Genomic DNA, 24491 nt, shown 5'->3' on the forward strand with positions numbered 1-24491 from the left:
GTTCTTCCTACTTAGGAATACTAACACAGGGTAATATCTATAAATTGTATTTCTATAAACCCTCCACTTGAGATTTCAGCTCAAGTTATGAAAACCACCTTTTGAGGTAGAATCAGTATTTGGCACCTATCTTTGGTCTTGTTTCACCTCAGATAACCTTTCTGATCACTGATTAGTAAATATTATATCCAGCAAAAAAGTACAGTACAGACTGAGATGAGATTACTGATATAATTTGGGCAAAATATAAACTAGGGTAGGCATAAGACCATTTCTCTTTAGTCAAGTTCCATATTCTACAAAGTGCATTAAAAAAGGTTCTAGGAGACTCAGTGGGAATAGATACACTGTTAGAGAGCAAATTTTTCAGAATGGGTAACACAGGACAACTTTCACAGGGAAAATATACTAAAAAGAAGAGCACCCTTTTGGAAAATGTGACTACGGGTTATCAGGAATATGGGCTGCTGATTCCAGTAGACAGTAATGGTAAATGAGCTGCAGGTGTGTCATTGGAACAACAAAGGAAATGCTGAAATGTTAAGTTCTTTGCCATGTAAATAGAAAGAATAAAAGGATATTTATTTCCTAAACATTATTGCTCACCTGTTTTTATTATGCCTTTCAAGACAAATCCAGGAAAGGAATTTTGTTTTCTTTCCAGAAACATCCTTAAAAATCTCGGGGAATTGTTTTATTAACATTGTTTTTCTCATTAGTAAGTGTTTTCCATGACACTTGTACCCTTGGTCACTTGTACGCCTGTAAGCACAGACATAGCAAGAGTGATGAGGGGTTTTCTCAGGCCTCAAGGTAAACACTCGGTCAGGTTGTTCTGCTTGCTGACTTTTCTTGACTTTTTTTCTCTGTTTCTCAAAAAGATGAAATTCATCCTTCCTGCTCTGTATTTCTGTTTAACCAATTCTAATAGCAAACATTTGGTTGTAACTTGTATAATCCAGTTCCTTAATCTAGCATGAAATCATTACCCGAAACGGCTGTAAAGTGCTGACGTCAATAGGGAAAGCAAGAATTGCTTCTATTCAAAAGAGCAAATATAAAGTTCTGGAAGAGATTGGAGGGATGCACTTCAAAGGGGTGGTTACCTTGTCTTGGGCCACTGTGCACCTGTGCAAAAGGCTGTGCAAAGCTCCCTGATAAACTACTCCTTTATTGTCCTTGGTAATAAAATGATTTTCAAATTTTTATAAGAAACTGATAAAATACTTTTATGACTTGAAGTGTTAGTGACTTTATAATGGAGAGCACTGCTTTGTTGGTGATTCTTATAAATGTTCTTGAACCCATTAATCTTTTCCTATAGTACTGCTGCTTCCATTTTCCTCTACTGTTTCTAATACATTTAAACAACAATTTTGACAGATTTGTTAGCTTTTTTTGTAAATAGTGTTTTCTAGCATTTTATTGATATCACTGTAGCCAATATTATTCTTTTTCTGATGAAGATTAAAGACAACACAGTAAGGTTCACATGCCAGGACCCTTGCTGTAATCTCATTGATCTTGGCAACAAATTCACAAGGATGATGTTACGTTTCCCTTCTGTGGATGAAGATTATATAGCACCAGAGGGAAGAACAACCTGCTTAAGATGGCATAGGTATAACCAGCACAGCCAGGAGTCAAACTCCAGTGAGATTCCAAAATCATAATCTCTCTTCAATGCCAAATAATTGATACAAGTAAGCATTAGATTGTAAATTGCAATCTAGGTTGGGCACATTGAACTCCATTTTCTTCATCAGAGTGCTCAAGTTTACATTTTTTTAAACTTAAAAAGATTTCCTCTGAATTCTAATTAAGAATGAGAACCTTTCTGAGTTATACAAATGTGTAGAAGTAGCACCCAAATGTCAGGCACACCTATTGCTCCCTCCTACCAGGACTCTCTACTTACCTGAGTCACCACTGCTATTTCCTTTACAAGATCTGAGTAGGAGGATCACAAGCAATTCAAGTTTGTGTGGTCCAGGAAGAATGGGACAGAGGTTGAGGGCCACATTGTCCTCTACTCTCACCAGCTTCTGCACTCCCTGTTGTCTGCCTTTTGGACCATGTAAACTTCTCCTATGTGCTAAAAAGAAAATAGTTCCCATTTTTGATTTGGACTAGAAGATTATAAGTATAATATAATTTGCAATTATATTAAAATGAGAGACAAGGAGGATGTGGTGTCTCCCTCATCATTTTTCAAGAACCACATGCAACAGAATCTTTTGCACAGGTCCTTTTTTTTTTTAACCTACTGCAAGCTCAATCAGTATCTCTGAGAGCTGGCCCTGACACTCTGCATTTTAAAAAGTTTCTCAGGTGATTTTTAGCTATACTAATATTTAAGAACCACTCTTCTGTAGCTTGTATATTTTTGGTGTTCCCCAAAGCCAAGCTAGAATTTCTAAAGTGCTAAGAATCTATTAGGAAATCACAGTCCTCATTTCCACACTTAATTGCTTCAAACATCAACCAACAAACAAAAAATTATCAAAGTCTCTCACTAACCAATAATGAAGTGATAAGGATATCAAAATAAGGTAATAATTGGGGTTATTAATTATAGTTTTAAAATAATACAGGTATTATGGGCAAGACACTGGTGCTTCATTTTTATTCCTCTTTCAAATAAGGTAACTGAGGCCCAGAGAGGCTAAATAACTTGCCCAAGGTCACAAAGCGTTGAGAGTCTGTGTTCGGATTTTACATTCCAAGATGCTTCATATTTGAACGGTAAATAAGCATTCCAAATCTTATTATTTTGTTTTATAGAACAGAACTAAAACTGACCCAGAAGGCAGCCTATGTAAGATACTTGAATAGCTCAGCCTTCTTCTCCTCAGGGTTCTTTGTGGTGGTGTTTTCTGTGCTTCCCTACGCATTGAATGAAGGAATCATCCTTCGAAAAATATTCTCAACCATCTCATTCTGCATTGTTCTGCGCATGGCAGTCACTCGGCAATTCCCCTGGGCTGTACAAACGTGGTATGACTCTATCGGAGCAATAAACAAAATACAGGTAATGTACCATAAGTGGGCATTGTATACAATGATTTTAGAACAGTTTAGAACTTCACTAGTGGGCAAACTGTTTAGAGATAAATTTTTGGTCTTGGGCCTGTTTGATGTGCAGGAGTTCCTCGTTTGACATCTGTATATGGTCTGTTGAGCCCTAGTAATAAAAGCCTCATGAAATCAAATGAAAGCCTGTGAGATTCTCTTAAATCAAAGAAATTACAGAAAATATTGTTTCTGTATTCTGGAGAATTTTATTCAACCAATCAATAGATCAGTTCTAATGTATTTGGAAAATGTGCACAAAGATGGTGGCAGATTCACTAGGAAGTTACAAACTTTGCAGCTAACACTAGGAATATTCATCTTAAACTTTTCCAAGTATTTACCTGGACAAGGAATGGTAGACAAGAATGGCATTTTATATCACATTAATTCCCTTAAAATCCCAGCAATGCTGATGCAGCTGCTAGCTCTGAAGAGAAGTTCTAAAGTCCTCAAGTGATGAGATTCAATTTATACAAAGCTAATTGAATCACTACTATGAATTTTTATGTGCTTATAATTTTTTTAATCCTTATCAGAGGGCATGTTTATTGATTTTAGAAAGAGGGGAAGGAAGGGAGAAAGAGAGGAGGGAAACATCTATGAAAGAGAGAAACATCGATCTGTTGCCTCTGGTACATGCTCTGACCAGGGCCAAACCCGCACCTAGACATGTGCCCTGACCAGGAATCAAACCCACAACTTTTGGTTTATAGAATGATGCTCCAACTGAGCCATGCCAGCCAGGGTAGTGCTTATAATTTTATAATTAATATGTAGATCAGAGTGTTGTATTATACTTTTAAAATACTATTTTTTAAATCCTCACCCAAGGATAAATTTTATTGAATTTAAAGAGAGAGGAAGGGAGAGAGAGAAACATTGATATGAGAGAAACATTGATGCTGATATTGATGGGTTGCCTCCCATATGCGCCCTGACTGGGGATTGAACCATAGCATAGGCATGTGCCCTGACCGGGGATTGAGCTTGGAACCTTTTGGTATATGGAACAACATTCCCACTAACTGAACCACCTGGCCAGGGATTAAAATAATATTTAAAAATTTAACTCAGAAAATTAATCACCGTGACAGAAATAAAAATGAGGGTGAAGGTGAGCCACTTTTAAGTCATTCTGCCAATATATAACCCAGGCCAGAGTTTGCAGATGGTGGCCCGTGGACCTTCTTTTGGCCCCTAGACCTGTTTTATTTCACCTTTACTTAAAAAAAAAATTAAATTAGTTGACAGCATTTAAAAATTGGGAAATGTCACATATACAATCAATTATATGTTTAGCCTCTTTTGAAGGATTGCAATTTATAGTAAATGGGGTCCTCTTTCCATACGAGCTGTGGCAGCTCCTCCATTAGAGAGGGCCTGCCCTCTCCAGTTCACCACAATCTCTACTCAGCTGCCTCCCTCAATTTTATCATTTTATAAATATGAGGGGGACCCCCAATACCCAGAAATGTATTTATAAAAAATTGTGTATTTATTCTTACAAGTTGAAACTTAAGTCACCTCAAAGTATCCTCTATTTGATGTAATACACCTATTGAGACTTTTCCACTGCTCAAAACAGTTTTTGAACTCATTGATTTTGATGCCTTTTAGTGCTTCTGCCATTTTTTGTTTTACCTCTACCCCATCTGCAAAACATTTCCCTCTGAACACTTTTTTCGTCTGGGGAAACAAAAAAAAATCACTTGGGCAAGATCAGGTGAATGGGGGTATGGGGCATGCGGGTAATGCCTTTTTTTAGTCAAAAACTGCTGAACACTCAGCATGGTATGCACAGGTGTGCTTGTAAATCTCCCATTGTGAAATGGACAAATGCATTGAAAATGTTTAAAAAAATAATTCACTGAAGCTGAAAGCAGCCTATCACACCAATGCCAGCTGGTATACTGATACAGATGGGTTCCTAGAACATTCACCTAGCTGGGGAAGCCTATACTATGGGGAGCCTGCCCTCCAGAACATAATTCCAGGGTTTTTTGGGTCCCCTCCTTGTGAGTTTGAGATCTGCAATTTATTGATGAATGTAGCTTAAAACCATAGCAAGTCTTGGACTAATCTTATTTCTTCTCTTAACCCATCACAGTTGTGTGTGTGTGTGTGTGTGTGTGTGTGTGTGAGATAGAGAAGTGGTTGGGGGGGAGAGAGAGAGAGAGAGAGAACAGACATGCATACTAGAAATAAAATGAGAGTGCTGCAGAGACAGAGAGAGCTACTGAACAGGAACACAGAGATAGAGAAACATCTTGAAAACAAATTAGAGAAAAAGAGAGAAACTCAAATAGAGGTAACAAGAGAGAGAAGAGTAGAGAAGAAAGGGAAAAAGTGAGGCAAGGACCATGCTTTTTTCATGACCTATGGTGAAGGCTCCAGGATGCACAGGCTTAATTCTTCCTTGTGCTCCTATCTTCCCTCAGAACACTGTGAAGTAGAGTTTCTAATAGGACCATTTTAGAATCAAGGTTTGATGCTGACTTAAAATCAGCTCTATCAGATCTTCACACCTTCACTTAACCCAGAGAAATGATTCTAATGATGTCTCTAATAAGGACGGGGGTGCTATAAAGATAAAGACACTGGTTTTCTCTCTGTCAGTTAAGGCAAATTGGTGGCTAATGCATAGATGCTTTATAAATTCTTCATTAAGGTTAACATGTATAGTACAAGGAAGTATGTTAACATTTAATGTGTAAAACCAAATTTATATAATATTACAAATTTAAAGAGTGCATTTCTAGTATGATGACTTCTCCTGCTTGACAAATTTACTTTAGAAATTATTTTTAAATTATTTATTAAGAAATTCATAAAATCTAAATACAAGATACAGCACTATTAAAGTGTGAAATAGGTGTAACAGTGCATTAGTGTTTGCTATTCTGGTTCTACATTGTATTTTTGCTCTTTTTATAAATAGGATTTCTTACAAAAGCAAGAGTTTAAGACACTGGAATATAACTTAACAACCACAGAAGTAGTGATGGAGAATGTAACAGCCTTCTGGGATGAGGTCAGAATTTTAAAAACATTATTTGCTCTAATACTTAAGCATTTTCTTTGTGAATCTGATTTTCATACTAATGGACAATGAGAATTATGTTAGAACTGGTAGAGCTGGAGGTGAACCACCCCACTTATTTTATAGATTAAGAAGTAGAGCCCCAGGAATATTAAATACAGTATGGAAGCCTCTTCATTTTGTTCTAAGTCATATAACTCATTTCACATAACGTATTAGAAAGTAATACCCAGATCATTGGTTTTGGATCCAGGTAGAGCTGAATTTGAATCCTGGTTCTGCTCTTTACTTTCTATGTAATCTAGGCAGAGTTATTGTCTTTGGGGAGCCTCTGGTTCTCCATCTGTAAAATGAGTATATTAATATTTACCTTGCAGATTGTGTAAAGTGTTCAGTGCACATAATAGTTCCTTAATAAATGCTACCACATCTGATCTCAAGTTCCAGTTCAAGTGCTTTACATATACCAGTCAACATAAAGATGTATGAGAGACCTACTAATTTATGGTTTTTGATGATTTTTACTTATTTTCATTCACTTAAAATCTTCATAATTCTCAAAGTCAGAAAATATATTATCAATGATTTTCAGACTCTAAAAAGCAATATCTGATTATTGAGAAATCCTATTGAGTTCCCATTTCCTTATCACTGATATCTGCTGGTAGGAGTTATGAAACCAATGACTTATTTCTCCATGTTACACAATATCTTAAACTTGTCTTATTTATTTAAGTAACTTGAGCACTAGTCTTCACTTTACTTCATGCTTTAAGATATGGATAGAGAATAGTTCTTTATTGAAATAGCAAAATTGTCTGTGGAAAAGTGGATCAGATTGATGTAAAATCTGATCCACTTTGTTTTTGGGAATTTCAAATGCACTTCTAGGTAAGAAAGAAAAATATATTTGACATTTTTACAGCTACTTTCAGACTGTTGTTTTTCTACACTGGTGCAAAGGTCATCCTTTTCACTCTCATTCTAGCTAATGAAATTGGCAGTGTACTTGAGCTCTTATGTGCCAGGCACTAAAAAAAGCACTTTATGTGTGTTGTCTCATTTAATTCTTATTGCATTCCTATGACCTAAGTAATATTAATATTTCCATTTCACTGACAAGGAAAGGGAGACTTAGAAAAGTTAAGGGACCTGGCTAGGCTCACACCTGGCAATACCTGAAACAGGATTTTGGACCTGAATGTCACAATCTACAACCCTTCCACTGTGCTGCTGACTCCTGTCTGCTGTACCCTCACCTTCCAGTTTTTTCGCTGTCATCTATCAAAACCCAGACACTCCCTGACGGTATTTACTAAGCATAACAGTGCTTGTGAAACCTCTGCCATCATTTGTGAGACTTCAACATCCACATGAGCAATCCTTCCAATAGTATCCTTAGAACTTACATTTTACAGTGACTTCTTCAGAAGCTTCCTCTCTAGTCATATCCTGAACTTTGTGAGCACCTACTTACTCCCATTCTGGAAATTGTGACACACCCTGAAATCTCTTTTTCAGTCTAGAATTTCCTAACCCTTTAGCTCACTCAGTCTCTTAATCCTATCTTTACCACCATTCAATTTCATCAAGATTTCTACTCTTTTTAATTCTCCTTTCTGGACTCCTCCTGGTTTAACCTCTGCTTATTCTAAGACCAGTCATTTTAGTTCTTCTCCCAGCAGTACTCTCAATTACCCTTTCCATGTGCTGAATTCTTTTTTGAAAAACATTCACTTCATCAGCTTTGGTGAAGAAGGTGCTATCTGGAAAAATCACATATTCTAGTCAATTTTATGTTTTATACAATTAATATCTCAACTTTAGCTGCACCTGTAAACATTCTTGGGAAATCTTTTTGTTGGTCTCTAGTTAATTTTCTTTACCATTTCTCTAAAAGCTATTTCTGATTTTTACCACTGTCCTGAACTACCCACACCAACTCTCCTAGGATCTGCTCGCCACCATCACATGGCCTTGCCTTCTATAATACATAGAGAAAATAGAGGTGTCATCATGGATGAATGCTTCCAACTTCTCTCTTTACCCTTGGAATCATCCTATTGTTCATCTTGTCTAAGAGAAATATGTATGTTTCCTTCTTTCATCTTCTCAGATCAGGGGTCAGTGATTATTCTCTCTCTACAAACTTCAACATCTCTTTTCAGCTGACACTTTCTCACATTTAAATATTTTCAAGTTAAAATTTTTTTTCTGACTTTTTTCCATCCAGTCTCATTCTCTAAGACTTCACTTTCCTTCCCTTTGCTGTCAAACTTATTCTCAGTTCTCAACTTTCATGAATGTCTCCCCACTGTCATCAGTCTTCTGCCCTCACCAATCTACTAGAACTGTTCTTTTCTTCTTGAATTCACTAAACTTTAGTGAGCCACTCTTTCCACATTATTTTAATCCTCACACCATGACTTCTAGGCTACTCTGCCAGCCATTTCAACAGTGATGGGCCACTGGGTTCCCACCTAAGTCTCCTTCTGACATTTTGTGTTCTCTGTGGGTGACCTCACCCAGGCCTAATTGATGACAAGATGCTAATGACATTTTGGAAATTCCACTTGTCAAATGTATACTAAAAAAAAAGCATGGGCTCCACATGTATAGGAAAGTACATGTACACAGTTCATCCATACTCTTAGATACTATCCATAGTCTTGAATACTATCATATTTAGTTTTAAATATGAACTAAAACATATTTAAAAGATATTTAATGGCATATGAAAAAATTTTCATTTATTTTAAGTCAGAAAAGCAGTCAGTCATAAGCATTAGGTATAATTTTTATTAATGTAAAATTATATATATGATTTTATGTATTATATACATTTATATTATAGGTAAGAATAGAGGAATATCAGTTGAAATGTTAAACATGTTCTTTTCTCAGTAGTAGTGCTATAGGTAATTTCTTTTGTTTTCTTTCTGCTTTTTTATGTTTTTCAAATTTCCTGAAATTAGTCTCTTACTTCTGTAATCAGAAATCAAAGGTATTATTAACAATAACCTGCCATTAGTCCTTTTGTCTTCTTGGACAAAAGTTATTCTAAGCATTGCACACATCCTAACCTGCCCACAATACCAAGCACAACATTTGTCATCTTGACATATATATCATTCCTGAGACACAGTTTCTACTTCCTTTTTTTTGTTAAATTTTTATTGTTATTCAATTACAGTTGTATGCCTTTTCTCCCCATCCCTCCACCCCACCCCAGCTGAGCCCACCTCCCTCCCCCACCTCCACCCTCCCCCTTGATTTGGTCCATGTGTCCTTTATAGTAGTTCCTGTAATCCCCTCTTCCCACTGTCCCCACCCCACTCCCCCCTGGCTATTGTTAGATTGTTCTTAACTTCAATGTCTCTGGTTATATTTTGTTTGCTTTTTTCTTCTATTGATTATGTTCCAGTTAAAGGTGAGATCATATGGTATTTGTCCCTCACCATCTGGCTTATTTCACTTAGCATAATGCTCTCCAGTTCCATCCATGCTGTTGCAAAGGGTATAAGCTCCTTCTTTCTCTCTGCTGCATAGAATTCCATTGTGTAAATATACCATAGTTTTTGGATCCACTCGTTTGCTGATGGGCACTTAGGTTGCTTCCAGTACTTGGCTATTGTAAATTGTGCTGCTATGAACATTGGGGTGCACAGGTTCTTTTGGATTGGTGTTTCAGGATTCTTAGGGTATAATCCCAGCAGTGGAATTGCTGGGTCAAAGGGCAGTTCCATTTTTAGTTTTCTGAGGAAATTCCATATTGTTTTCCACAGTGGCCTCACCAGTCTGCATTCCCACCAACAGTGCACTAGGGTTCCCTTTTCTCCGCATCCTCTCCAACATTTGTTTGTGGATTTGTTTATGTTGGCCACTCTGACTGGTGTGAGATGGTACCTCATTGTGGTTTTAATTTGCATCTCTCTGATGGCTAGTGATGCTGAGCATCTTTTCATATGTCTTTGGGCCCTATGTATGTCTTCCGTGGAGAAGTGTCTGTTCAAGTCCTTTGCCCATTTTTTAATTGGGTTGTTTGTCTTCCTGGAGTGGAGTAGTGTGAGTTCTTTATAAGTTTCTACTTCTTTTTATTGTTGTTCAAGTACAGTTGTCTCCATTTTCCTGCTACCACTTTCCCCCGCCCCGCCCACCCCCACTTTCCATCCTCAATCCTTCCCCTCTTTAGCTTTGTCCATGGGTCCTTTGATGACCCTTCCCCTTCTTTCCCCCATTATCTCACTCGCCCCTCCCCTCTGGTTACTGTCCCTTTGTTCTTTATTTCAGTGTCTCTGGTTATATTTTGCTTGCTTGTTTGTTTCATTGATTAGGTTACACTGATAGGTGAGATCATATGGTATTTGTCTTTCACTTCCTGTCTTATTTCACTTAACATAATGCTCTCCAGTTCCATCCATGTTAATTGCAAACAATAGGAGCTCCTTCTTTCTTTCTGCTGCATAGTATTCCACTGTGTAAATGTACCATGTTTTTAAAATCTACTCATTTACTAATGGGAACCTAAGTTGCTTCCAGCACTTGGCTATTGTAAATTGTGCTGATATGACCTTAGGGGTGCATAGGTTCTTTTGAGTTGGGGTTTCAGGATTCTTGGGGTATAATCTCAGCAGTGGAATTGCCAGGTCAAACAGCAGTTCCATTTTATGTTTTTTGAGGAAATACCATACTATTTTCCACATGGCAGCATTCCCACCAACAATGTACTAGGGTTCCTTTTTCTCCACAACTTCACCAGTGCTTACCATATGTTGATTTGTTTAAGATAGCCATTCTGAACAGTGTGAAGTGGCATCTCATTGTGGTTTTAATTTGCATCTCTCTGATGGTTGGTGATGCTGAGCATCCCTTCCTATGTCTCTGGGCTCTCTGTATGTCCTCCTTCGAGAACTGTCTGTTTAGGTCCTTTGCCCATTTTTTAATTGGATTGTTTGTCTTCCTAGAGTAGAGTCATGTGAGTCCTTTATATATTTTGGAAATGAAGCCTGTGTCTGAGAAATCATTGGCAAATATATTTTTCCATATGGTTGGTTCGCTTTTCATTTTGCTGATTGTTCTTTAGCCATGCAGAAGCTTATTATTTTGATGAAGTCCCATTTGTTTATTCTTTCCTTTAAGTCCCTTGCTCTAGGGGACATATTGGTGAAAATATTGCTGTGTGGAATATCTGAGACCTTTCTGCTTATGTTCTCCTCTAGGAATTTTATGGTATCAGGACTTATATTTAAGTCTTTTACCCACCTTGAATTTATTTTTGTGTATGGTTGAAGTTGGTGGTTGAGTTTCATTTTTTCGCACGTAGCTGTCCAGATCTCCCAGCACCATTTGTTGAAGAGGCTATTTTTACTCCATTTTATACTTCAGCCCCCTGTGTTGAGTATTAATTAACCACAGAGACAAGCATTTATTTTTTGACTCTCTATTCTGTTACACTGATTTATAAGTGTGTTCTTATGCCAGTACCAGACTGTTTTGATTACCGTGGCCTTGTAATATAGTTTGAGGTCATGTATGGTGATCCCTCCTAATTTGTTATTTCTAAAAATTGCTGCAGCTATTCAGGATCATTTATGATTCCATACAAATTTTTGAAATGTTTGTTCTATATCTCTGGAATATGTCATTGATATTTTAATGGGTATTGCATTGAATCTGTAAATTGCTTTGGGTAGTATGGATATTTTGATGATGTTCATTCTTCCAATCCACGAATATGACATGCTTCCATTTATTTGTGAATTCCTTAATTTCTTACTTCAGTGTTATGCTGTTTTCTGAGTACAGGTTTTTTACCTTCTTGGTTAGGATTATTCCTAGGTACTTTATTATTCTTGTTGCTATAGCAAATGGAATTTTTTATTCGGATTTCTGTTTCGAATATTTCATTGTTTGTGTACAAAAATGCCTTCAAATTATGAATATTGATTTTGTATCCTGCTGCTGCTTTGCCAAATTCACTTAGTAGGTCAAGTAGTTTTTTGGTGGAGTCTATAGGGTTTTCTATGAATAGTGTCATGTCATCTGAAAACAATGACAGTTTTACTTCCTCCTTTCCAATTTGGATGCCTTTTATTTCTTCTTGTCCTGATCATTGTGGCTAGGACTTCCAAACTATGTTGAATACAAGTGGTGAAAGCAGTTTTCCTTGTCTTGTTCCTGATGCTAGTGGAAAAGCTTTTAGATTTTGCCTGTTGAGTATAATGTTGGCTGTAGGTTTTTCATCTATGGCCTTTATCATGTTGAGGTATGCTCCCTCTACTCCTACCTTGCTGAGTGTTTTTATCATAAATGGGTGCTGTACCTTATCAAATGATTTTTGTACTTCTATTAATATGATCATGTGGTTTTTTTCTTTCCTTTTGTTTATGTGATGTATTACATTTATTGTAGCCATCCTTACATCCCTGGGATGAATCCCAATTGATCATGGTGTATGATAATTTTGAGTTATTGCTGGATTTGGTTTGCAATATTTTGTTGAGGATTTTAACATTAATATTCATCAGCAATATTGGCCCATAGTTTTCTTTCTTTGTTGTATCTTTGTCTGTTTTTGGCATTAGGATGATGCTGACCACTTAAAAAGAGTTTGGGAGTCTTCCCTCTCCTTAGATTTTTTGGAATAATCTGAGAGGATAGGGGTTAGCTCTTCCATAAATGTTTTGTAAAATTCTCCTGTAAAACTGTCTGGTCCAGGGCTTTTGTGTGATGGGAGTTTTTTAATTGCTGCTTCAATTTCACTAGCCGTTATCAGTCTGTTCAAACTTTCTGCTTCTTCTTGATTAAGTGAGGGAATATTATATTTTTCTAGAAATTTGTACATTTCACCCAGGCTTTCAAATTTCTTGGCATATAGTTGTTCATAGTAATTTCTTACAATCTTTTGTATTTCTGTGATATCAGTTGTAATTGGTTCTCTTTTATTTCTGATTTTATTTATTTAGGTCCTCTCCCTTTTTATCTTGATGAATCTTGTTAAAGAATTGTCAGTTTTGTTTATCTTTTTAAAGAACCAGATCTTGGATTTATTGATCCTTTGAATTGTTCTTTTAGCATCTGTCTATGTCATTTAATTCTGCTCTAATCTTGATTATTTCCTTCCTTCTACTTACTCTGGGTTTTGTTTGTTGTTGTTCCTCCAGTTCTTGTTGGTGTAGGGTTAGGTTTGAAATGTTTCTGTCTTTCTTAGGTAGGCCTGTATTGCCATGAACTTGCCTCTGAAGTTGTCTTTGCTGTTTCCCATAGGTTTTGGGCTGTTGTGTGTTCATTTTCATTTGTTTCCAGATTTTTAAAAAATTTTTTCCTTGATCTCATTATTAATCCATTCATTGTTTATTAGCATGCTATTCAATCTCCATGAAATTGAATATTTTTAAGTTTTTCCCTTGAGGTTTGTTTCTAGTTTGAAACCTGGTGGTCTGATAAAATGTTTGATATGATTTCAATTTTCTTGAATTTGTTGAGGCTTGTTTTGTGTCCTATCATGTGGTCTATGTTTGAAAATATTCCATGTGCATTTGAAAAGAATGTGTATTTTACTTCTTTGGGAATTCAGGTTCTATATATATCAGTTAAATTTATTTGATCTAATGTGTCATTCAGGTCCATAATACCCTTGTTCATATTTTGTTTGGAAGATCTATCCATTGTTGACAGTGGGATGTTAAAATCCCCTACTATAATTATGTTGTTTTCTATATCTTTCTTGAAGTCCTCTAAGATTTTCCTTATATGTATGGATGCTCCTATATTGGGTGCTTATATGTTTACAATATTTATGTCTTAATGGATTCTTACTTTGAGTATTATGAAGTGTCCTTCTGTGTCTCTTTTTATGGCCTTTGTTTTGAAGTCTATTTTGTCACATGTAAGTATTGCTACCTGGGCTTTTCCTGTCCATTTGCTTGGAATATTTTTTCCAACCCTTCATTTAGAGTCTGTGTAGGTCTTTTGTTCTGAGGTGGGTCTCTTGTAGGCAGCATATGTATGGGTCATGTTTTCTTATCCATTGAGCTACCCTATGTCTATTGATTGGAGCACTTAATCCATTTACATTGAAGGTTATTATTGATAAATACTTATTCATTTGTCCTCTTTGTACCCTACCTACAACCAATGAATGAAGAGGGCTAAAGGTGGAGAGAGTACACTGGTATTTTAAAAGTGGGATAGAAGGACATGAGATGACCATTGACATGAAAATTTGTTCTGTGTCTGGATGGGAGAGAAATTATAAGAGTGCAGAATGGAAACAAGTTGTAGCAAGAGAGAAAACAAAATTTGAAATGGAAATAATGAGAGAAAGAAGAAGGTAAAATGGGGTAAGAGAAGGGAGGGGGAAATATGTAAATTGAAATAAACTATAGTATAAAACGTAGTGACTTAATATGTACAAAGTTGCTGGGCAAGAAATGAATGTTAAAAAGCTATGCAGGAAAGAAAATATCACAGATCATGGAGAAAACCAGCATGGATTTTGTCTCTGTAGCCTCTAGTGTTTACCAGTATTTTTTTCTTTCTGGATCAGCCTTGGGTGATGTCAGATGTTGACCCTGTCTGACCTTAGGCAGCCAGTTCAAGACTTTCAGGGATCTACTGTCTGTGGCTGTCTCCTTTGGTTGTTAATCTAGTCAGTGTACACACAGTAGTCAGGTTTATGTACTGTAGGGCAGGGCAGAATCCATCCTGGGGTAGGGGTTATTATTTCCCCTCAGGCTGCTGCTGCTCAGAGGGGAGTGATCTGCCTGATCAGGATGGCTGCTGCCATATGGGGGATGATTTAGCACTGGGATCCCAGTGCCTACTCTCTCAGATCTCTCCCTAAGGCTTCTGTCCCCCATCTTTCTTCAGGGGTCTCCATCCAACTCTGCCCCTGCCTTTGCCAGAGCTCAGGTTAAGTGGCTGCAAATGAAAACTTGTGTGTTGGGCCTTTAAATGACCCTTTGCACCTCCAGCTGTCCATCTCTGGCAGAGAGTAACACTGCCACTTTTCTATGCTGGTTGTTATCTGTGTACTTTTTGGGCTCTAGTGCTCTAGGCTAGTAATCTTAGCTTAGGGTTTAGACCCCATTCTTCTCAGGAGGATCCAACTGGTTGCTTAATTATCCCTCCAGTGCTGCTGCCTGTGGGTGCCCAGCCAGCCCTCTTGAGTCTCCATGGCACTCCTTACCAGTCAGGTTGTGCTGAAGCTGATTCTTCTGTCAGTCCGAGGTTATAAAGCTTCTCTCTCGATATTGCTCAGATGTTTGTTCCAGATGATTTCTTCACAATTTAATTGTAATTCCAGATTGGTACTGGAAGGAGGTTCATGTGACTTCTATTCGCTCCTCCACCATCTTCCTCCTAATTTGTTCTTTTAAGCCTAAATCATTGTGTGTGCACATCCATCTTCCTAGAATACATATACTATTTCTTGGTCTTGTGAAATCCCACTTATATCCTTCACAGCCTAGTGTGTACATCATTTACTTGGTCAAGCTCCAGCCTGAGTTGGTTTCTCTCTGTAATATACTCCTATAGGACTTGGTATGGTTTTCAGTTGTAGCACTAAGCACATTGCAAAATTAACATTTATTCATATGTTATTCTCCCATGTTGGATTCTTGAAGTGGTCTTTAATACAGAGATGATGCTCACCAAGCTTAATCTATTTGATAATTAAATGAATAAGGGAATAACAAATGCCTTTTAATCATTTATAAACACTTAATTGCCTCCTTGGAATTTTTTTGATTCTATTATTTTTAGAGAGGGAAAAGGGGGGAGAAAAAAAGGGAGAGAAACATCAATGTGTGAGAGAGACATCAATTGGTTGCCTCTCTCACACATCCAAGTGGGGACTGGGCCTGTAAGCCAGGCATGTTCCCTGACCAGTAATTGAACTGGGGACCCTTTCATCTGTGGGAAGATGCCCAACCAACTGAGCCTCACTGGTCAGGGCCAACTCTCTACTTCTTAAAATCTCTGCTTTTATTAGCCATCTATAGCATAAACACTCAAAGCAGTGGTTATTTATTTACTTATTTATTTATTCATTTATAGAGAGGGGAAAAGAGAGAAAAAGAGAGGGAGAGAACATCAATGTGAGGGAGAAACATGGATTGGTTGCCTGTCATATGTGCCCTAACTGGGAAGCAATCCAGGCATGTGGCCCTGACCAGGAACTGAACAGCCAACATTTCACTTTGCAGTGTGATACCCAACCAACTGAGCCACACTGGTCAGGGAATTTTTAAAAGGCTTTTAAATTTAAAAGGATTAAAATTTAAAAGGATTTTGCAAAACTGTGTTCCTCTGCCACATTTTTAAGTTGACATAATTTTTCAACCTAAGTTTAAGTAGTGGCAAATGATGTGTTTCTAGTTTATTGTATATCTGTTAAATTGATTTTCATCAAAACTTGAGAGCTGCATTCTCAGTTTATTCAATTTATAGAAAATAAATGAATTTATGAAGTCATTTCTCATTGTCAAGCCAATCAGCTTCTTTTACCTTACCTTTTGCAATAGCATGGAGAAACCTGGAGACTATTATGCTAAGTGAAATAAGCTAGTCAGTGAAAGACATACTATATGATCTCACTTATAGGTGGAATCTAACGAACTAAATAAACTGACGAAAATAGAAACAGAGGTATGGATACTTGGAATGAACTGATAGATGTTGGAGGGGAAGGGAAAGGGAGGACTGGATGAAAGAAGATGAAGGGATTAGCCAAAGAACATACATACATGATGCATAGACACAGACAACAGTGTGGTGATGGTCAGAGGGAAGGGAAGTTGGGAGCTGGGTAGAGGTGGGCAAAGAGGGTAAAAATGGGGACATCTGTAATAATGTCAACAATAAAAATAAAGTTAAAAAATGTGTAACTTTACAATTAAATGCAGATAGTTAATATATTTTAATTAATTAAATTATTGAAAATTAAGCAATCAAACAAGTAACAAAAATGCCTTATCCTTCCACTCTTTTCTGAAATCTATTCTAAGCTAGGTAAGACACAATTGATTGCCTTCTTGGGTAAATGGGAGTTATTCAAATCATCTGACAATGTTTTCACATTTATGTTTAGTAATAAGCACTTAAATAATTTGAGCTTTTCAGAGGAAGGTACTATAAACATGATAGAGTAGAAGTCAGATTTGGGTTGTAATTTAACTCTGGCCTATTAGTTATGTGACTTTAGTCACTTAACCTCTCTAAATCACAGTCTACAGCTTTGAAAGAAAGGGATTATCAAATCTTATGTCACATATTATTATTATGCTGAGGATTAAATAATAATGTTTATGTATCCAGCCTATAGGAAAAGATATATATATATAAATACTTATATTTATATAGGTAGATAGGTATATTTAATTTAATTTGATGGTGAGCAACAATCTAAGAAATTAAAACTATGTTTTTATTAAATGCTGTAATTCTAATTTTTCAAATGTTTTGGATCATGTGCTGTGAAAATCGGGAGCTACCTAATTACATGCTAAATGTATGGATCATGGTCCATGAGCTTTTCAAATTCATCATATATAAGGTAAATAACTATTGAAGATATCTGGAAAGCCTACTTTTCTATTTTCTATGCTTTTTTTTTACAGGGATTTGGGGAATTATTTGAGAATGCAAAACAAAACAATAAAAATAGAAACATTTCCAATAGTGATAACAGCCTCTTCTTCAGTAACTTCTCACTTCTTGGTACTCCCGTCCTGAAAGATATCAATTTCCAGATAGAAAGAGGACAGTTGTTGGCGATTGCTGGATCTACTGGAGCAGGCAAGGTAGTCTCTTTTATTCCTCACCATTAAGATCTTAATTTGGCATGCATTTCTTCTTTCCTTTTTTTGGTTTGTCTGTAGTATAAAAAGGTATTTTGGAGAAATTCTTATATTGGTATTCGTAGAATGCTTACATATAGTATTTCTTATTGAAATGAAATAAGAAATTTCATAAATGATTCCATTGAAAACATCCTGTAGCCCTTATTTCCTAATATTATATCCAGTGACTCTTTCTTCTACATCTTTAAATTTTGTATAGCACTCAGCATAGTGTCTTGTACATGGCGGGCATTCAGTAACTTTATTGAACAAATGAACCATCCATATCATGAGTCTATGGGATATACATTTTTTTCAGAACTGGTCCAGGGACATCATGGCTCAGATTTTACCTCTGTAACCACACAGTCAAAAGGTTCCCATTTTGTTGATATTAGAATTTTGGAGAATGGACTCAGATTTGCTTGTGATTTATTAAGAGAACAACTACTGAGTGGGATAGTTTTTTAAAGGAAATACACAGGAATGTTAATTTATTCAGTGCTGGTCATCCTGCCTGCCCACCCCCCACCCCAAACACACACACTCCATCTAACTTTTTGTCATAAGTTAGAAAGTGAAAACAGCTAAAGGCTTAAACCTCATTGTCAGGAGAAGAGAAGACTTTATAGTGATCTTCAAGGATATGAGCCATCATTCAGATAATGATAAAACACTTGTTCTCTTTAGGAAATAAATTTAAAGCACATGAAGGAGTCAAATTAGATATGCAAATCAGAGGTGCAAACTTATTAAATATCTTTGGGAAAATTGTGTTTTTTGTTCTAATCTACATTAAGTATCTTTCATTTAGGAAATGTCCTTAAATTATTTTAATTAAACAATATTGATATAAGAATCTGTACCACTGGGTACTGAAGGCTGGTTTGCCACATCTCCCCCAGGGTGTGGGGATTTTCAGTTCTTCTGTTATCCCCATCACAACTGAGACAGTTCTGTGGCCTTGCTGACAACCCCCGACACCACAGAGTCTCCATCATTCATCCTGGCCATGCTCTGGTACTAAGCTTTAGCTTGGTTATAAAAACTGGGAATTAGATGTGTAGAATAAGCTGTTAGTTTCTGCTTTTGCTTATTTTTTAAATAAAATACAGTGTCTTCAAAGTTTAATATTTTTGTATTTTATATATATTTATATATTTAATGATGTTTTCATTTAACTTCATATCTCTCAAAATAGCAAAATATTGATAACTATGTATAAATATATAAATTATTTATTTTTGTATATGTATATATAAGTATGTATGTATTTATGTGTTTTTAATGTAAAATGTCATAATTTAATGATATTGATATATTAACTTATAAGGGCTCAATAATTTTAAAAAGTGAATTATTGGTACATAAATAAATAGATGAACCAGTAGAATAGAATTAAAGCTACAAAAATAGATCCAAACGCATAAAGGAATTCATATTTGGTAAAAGTGGCACCTAAAATCAGTGAGGAAAAATGGATTATTCAGTAAATGGTGTTGGACAACTGAACAGCTACTTGAAGGCAAACAAAAAATTGTCCAAATGTCATATCATAAGCCTGATGAATTTGAAATAGATCAAACAGTAAGTACAAAAATAAGATGATAGAATGCTTAAAGAAAACACTGGAGGATGCATAAATGAAAAGGAAAACAAAAAACACAACCATGGAGGAAGAAAGCCTTTCAACGACTCAAAGTCCAGAAGCCATAAGATAAAAGATAAATTATACCACATTAAAAAAAACACACACATGTATGCAGAAAACAAAAGGAAAAAAGTCACACTGGTGTAAATATGTGCAATTTATATTGCACAAAGGATTGATCTTTCTCTAAATAAACTGAGCCTAAAATAAAATTTAAGAAAACATATGAAAAACCTGTTAGAAAAATGCATGTGAATAGATATTGCACCAAAAATGAAAATAGAAGTGGCCTTTAACATATGAAAAGGTATTGTATTTTATTCACCATAATAAGAGATATGTAAATACAGTTTGATAAAGCCACTTTGAGAATAGATTGTAGGAAATCAAGGGCAGAAGCAAGGGGATGACTTAAAGGCTATTGTGCTAATCCAGGCAAAGGACAGTGTTGGCTTAATCCTGGTAGTAATCGAAGTAATAGATTGAAGACATGCTTCCAAGAAAGATACAATGGATTAGAGATATTGAACATGGCATCTGAGAAAAATGGAAGACTCAAGGTTGAGTCCAAGGTTTTTGGACTAACTAGAAGGATGAAGTTTCCATTTATTGAGAATGTTATGGGAGAAACAGGTTTTGGTTACAGAATGATTTTGTAATGTTAACTTTAAGATACCTATTTGACATCCAAACAGAGATGTTATTTGGATAAATCTGGTTTCAAGGAAGTGGGGGCCAACAGTGTAAAGATATGGGGCTAGGTGAGATTCCAAGGGAGAGAATGTTGATAAGAAGAGAAAGTGGCCAAGGTATGAACCCAAGGGCATTCTAACTTTTAGAGGTTGGGGATGTGTTTTTTTTTTTTTCCCAGTGGTTATATTTATAATAATAATTTTACGTTGCATCGTTGTTCTTCTACTTTTCAGTTCACTGCAAGTGTACCCAAAACAGGAAGTGCTTAATAAATTTTGAACTGAGTGAATTAATATAGAGTCTTTCAAAATCAGAATAGATGCCTCTATTTAGGATGACATTTGGAAGCAAGAGCATTCTGGGAGTGATTTGATCCAATAATTTAACTTAATAACAATGGTTTTATTTCTAGACCTCACTTCTAATGATGCTCATGGGAGAACTGGAGCCTTATGAGGGCAAAATTAAGCACAGTGGAAGAATTTCATTCTGCTCTCAGTTTTCATGGATCATGCCTGGCACCATTAAGGAAAACATTATCTTTGGTGTTTGCTATGATGAGTATAGATACAGGAGTGTCATCAAAGCATGCCAGCTAGAAGAGGTAAGTAATTATGTGAAGATTTTCTGATTATACATATGAAACCTTCAAACTACCTAAATTATATATTGAGCTTCCTATTTAATCAGCCTACATATATTAATCATGTTTTCACAAAAACATAAAGGAGCTATATTTTATTTTTAAAATGATGAACTTACTTGGTTAGAAAAAAATTCTTTATGAAATGGTAAGAATTTTGTTCATTCATTCATGAGAAAATGCCCTCAATTGACATTTATATGGCATGCATTTTAAAACAGATATTTCCAAATTATATAAGAGGATTTTAATAATTTTAAGAACACTGTAATCTAATGGAATGAGTGTTGCCCTGCCAGTTGAGAATCTGAGATAAACTTGTGATTTTATCTTATTGTTTAGCCTTCAATATATAACTGTATCATCTCTAGTGACTGTAATTTTCTGAAATGGTAGTTAAATGAAGATGATGCTGTTGACTTATTTCACAATATTGGGGAATGGGCTGATTATTTGGAAATACATGAAGTATTTCAAGTGAAGTCAGTATATGGATCTTGTGCTATCTGATACATAAATTATATGATGGAAGCTTCAATAGTTATTGATGTAAATAATTACAGGGAATATATCATTATGAGGTTTTCAGAAGTATTTCCTGAATAGTGATCTTCATTCAAAATCACTTGTTTGATAGATGGCATTTGACAGTAGTGGGTTCCTTTCAGTTACTTTTAATGAAGAAAATTGCAGTGGGAATAAAATAAAGCAGAATACAGTGTATGGAAAGTAGAACATGGCTAATTGTGTAATAGATAGAAACTACAATTTTTACAAAAGAGGACTACATGCTTGCATAAATGGCTCTCTCTATATATGTGGACTCATTCAATAGTTTTTAAAAAATTCTATTGTCTTGTTTTCCATACAACCTGAAAGTATAGTGACAAAAAAAGCTATCCTGAAAAACTGTTGGATTTGCTTTGAAGAAGATATTCTTCATTCCTCAAAAGCCAGGAAGAGTGTTTCACAACCTGAAGGTTGGAACACTTAGTAGATTTGTCATAAAAAGTCTGAGCGTTCCTGGAGAACACAGATATTTGTGTATGAGGGTACTGACATGTAGGTGTGGTAGTGCCTTGCAAAATCAATCATGGGATTTATTTATTCATTAGTGGAAAGGTGTTGGAAGCTTTCTGGTAGGCGTATATTTTGCTTTGAATATAACTTTTCCCATAGAAATAATATTATTGTGATGGTTTGATTCCCCCAAGTAAACCTATAAAATTATATTTAACCCAAATATAGCATAGTTAAAATACTAGTAATAAATTTGGAGCTAACAGTCCTTCATTCATATACTTAGCATATACTCAATTCTGAATACTGTGCTAGGTCTCAGAAATGCCAAGTTGAATAAGACATGGGCCATTTTCTAAAAGGTTCATAGTATAGTGACCTGTGTTTTAATTTTGAATAATAGTGTGGTATATGAATTATACCTGTTAAAATAAGGAAGGAAAGATGGTATGAGGAAAAACATATGATTGATTTTTTTCTGACTCTGTGGTCAGCTTTAACATTATTTTTAAAGTGTATAATTCAGTGTTTTTTATTATATTCACAGGGTTAAACAACCATCACCACATTTTCAACCACTTTAAAAGAAACTCCATTAGCAATTGATTTTTATTTCTTCATACCTCCTTCACCAGCCTTAAGCAATTTTCAGTCTCTAAGATTTTTCTATTCTGGATATTTCATGTAAATAGAATTATTTAATGTATGGTCTTTTATGCCTAATTAAACTTTTCAACTAGAGAAGACAGTATCTTTATTTTGAAAACATTTATTGAGACTTGATGTATTTTATGCAAATATAAATAAAACAAGATCCATATATTTCAGAGGTTCATGGGCCAGTAGGAGATAGAAACATATCAATAAATAATCTAATCTAATAGAAAAAGAAAGAGGCATTTCTGTAGGTGTAAAAGGAGAAGCGTGGGAATCAATCTGGTTTTGTCTAATGTAAGGAATCACCTCCGGAGAAAGCAGAAGGCTAGTGACTACGGAATTCCAGTGGTGACATGGCTAAAAATTATGGCCTCGTAGGAATTTTTTTATTAAGAACATTAAAGATTCCAGTAGAGAGATGGTTGAGTTAATGGAAAAAAGTGGGAGATTGATGAGTAAATGGTCACCATATTATTGACAAAAGAAAATGAAATAATAAATATAAGGTGCCTAACACAGCATCTGGTACAACTTAGCCACCCAGTAACTATTAGCTCATTTCTACTACCTTTATTTACTAGCATTTTAATTTTATTTTTCAATTGCAGTTTACATTCAATATTATGTTGTATTAGTTTCAGGTGTATAACAGCGATTAGACAATCATATACTTCACAGTGTTCCCCTGATATTTCCAGTACCCACCAAGCACCATACAGAGTTATTACACTATTATCAGTTATATTCCATGTGCTGTACTTTACATCCCTGTGACTATTAAGTAACTGACATTTTGTACTTCTTCACCTTTTTCACCAGGTCCCCCATCCCCCTCCCCTCTGGCAATCATCAGTTTATTCTACTAGCTTTTGAGGTGGAGAATACTGCTAGAGAGCATGACATAAGATAACTGTGACTGAGAGTTAGTTCTTGTTAGTAGTAAGTGACTACTATGGAAACAGGCTGGAGGTTGGTGTAATTAAGAAGGAGAACCATGAAGCTAAAAAGTAATGAAAAACCATCAATATGAATTTTGATGTTGACAAAGTAGTGATAAGAGAAAGTTGTAAAAGTGATCATCTATAAATATGGTAGTTGGTCTTCATGACCCAATCAACAAGATTTGGAGCCTTCTGTGGAAGAAAACAGTTGGTATTGATCCTGAAGGTTTAGAACGCAGGCACATTGGTTCCAGGCTCCAGAAATGGCAGTGGGGTGGGAGATGGTTCCAGTGCCTATGTCCCTTTCAGACCCTGAACAGTACTATGGGACTACCTTATGCCAGACACTGTTCACTGTGGTGGGAACAAGGTGGGTACAAAATGAAAAACTTTTTTATCCCTTTCCTCACAGAACTTATAGGCTAGTTAGGGGAAAACATATGTAAAGAAACCACTTCAATATAATATAGCACATATTGGGTCAGAGGTAGTCTCAGGGCAGTATGAAAGCCCAGTTGAGGGCTTTTAGCCTGCCTGGACAGTTCTGTGAAGCTTTCTGTAAAAAATAGATAGCTGGAAGGGTGAGTAACGATGGAAAAGGTATTCTGATCAGAGGAAAATGTATGAGCAGAAAAATGGGACATAAAACCACTTGTTCAGTACAGGGGACCACAGGCCTCTTGATAGGATTAGAGTGTGCCTGGGGACAGTGACCGGGGAGGAATGAAGCTGGAAGGCCATGTCTTGGGAGCCTTGTCTAACAGTCTCAGAAATGTGGTCTTGAGTAGCTTTAATTAGAAGTATGATTCAATCAGCTTTGCATTTTAGATATATCACTTTGGTCATAATATGTGGAGCAGAATTAAGGTGGACATGATTTAAAGCTTTGCAGGACAGCAGAAGGAACATAGGTTTTGAAATCTGA

General features: G+C 35.9%; 1 protein-coding gene across 8 annotated transcripts in view; it reads left to right on the forward strand.

The window, feature by feature from the left end:
• Window positions 1-24491, forward strand: part of CFTR (CF transmembrane conductance regulator) — a 209671-nt gene that overhangs the window by 56555 nt on the left and 128625 nt on the right. For 6 of the 8 annotated variants that reach the window (XM_053926745.1, XM_045191452.3, XM_053926749.2 and 3 more), the window contains 4 exons: window positions 2785-3031; window positions 6014-6106; window positions 17740-17922; window positions 20718-20909. In XM_053926745.1, the coding sequence (XP_053782720.1) occupies window positions 2785-3031; window positions 6014-6106; window positions 17740-17922; window positions 20718-20909 (715 nt within the window). The remainder of the gene's footprint in view (window positions 1-2784; window positions 3032-6013; window positions 6107-17739; window positions 17923-20717; window positions 20910-24491) is intronic. The other 2 variants (XM_053926748.2, XM_053926747.2) reach the window with 2 other exon arrangements.

This window comes from Desmodus rotundus, chromosome 6, assembly GCF_022682495.2.
Source record: "Desmodus rotundus isolate HL8 chromosome 6, HLdesRot8A.1, whole genome shotgun sequence".
In the NCBI taxonomy this organism is placed as follows: Eukaryota; Metazoa; Chordata; class Mammalia; order Chiroptera; family Phyllostomidae; genus Desmodus; species Desmodus rotundus.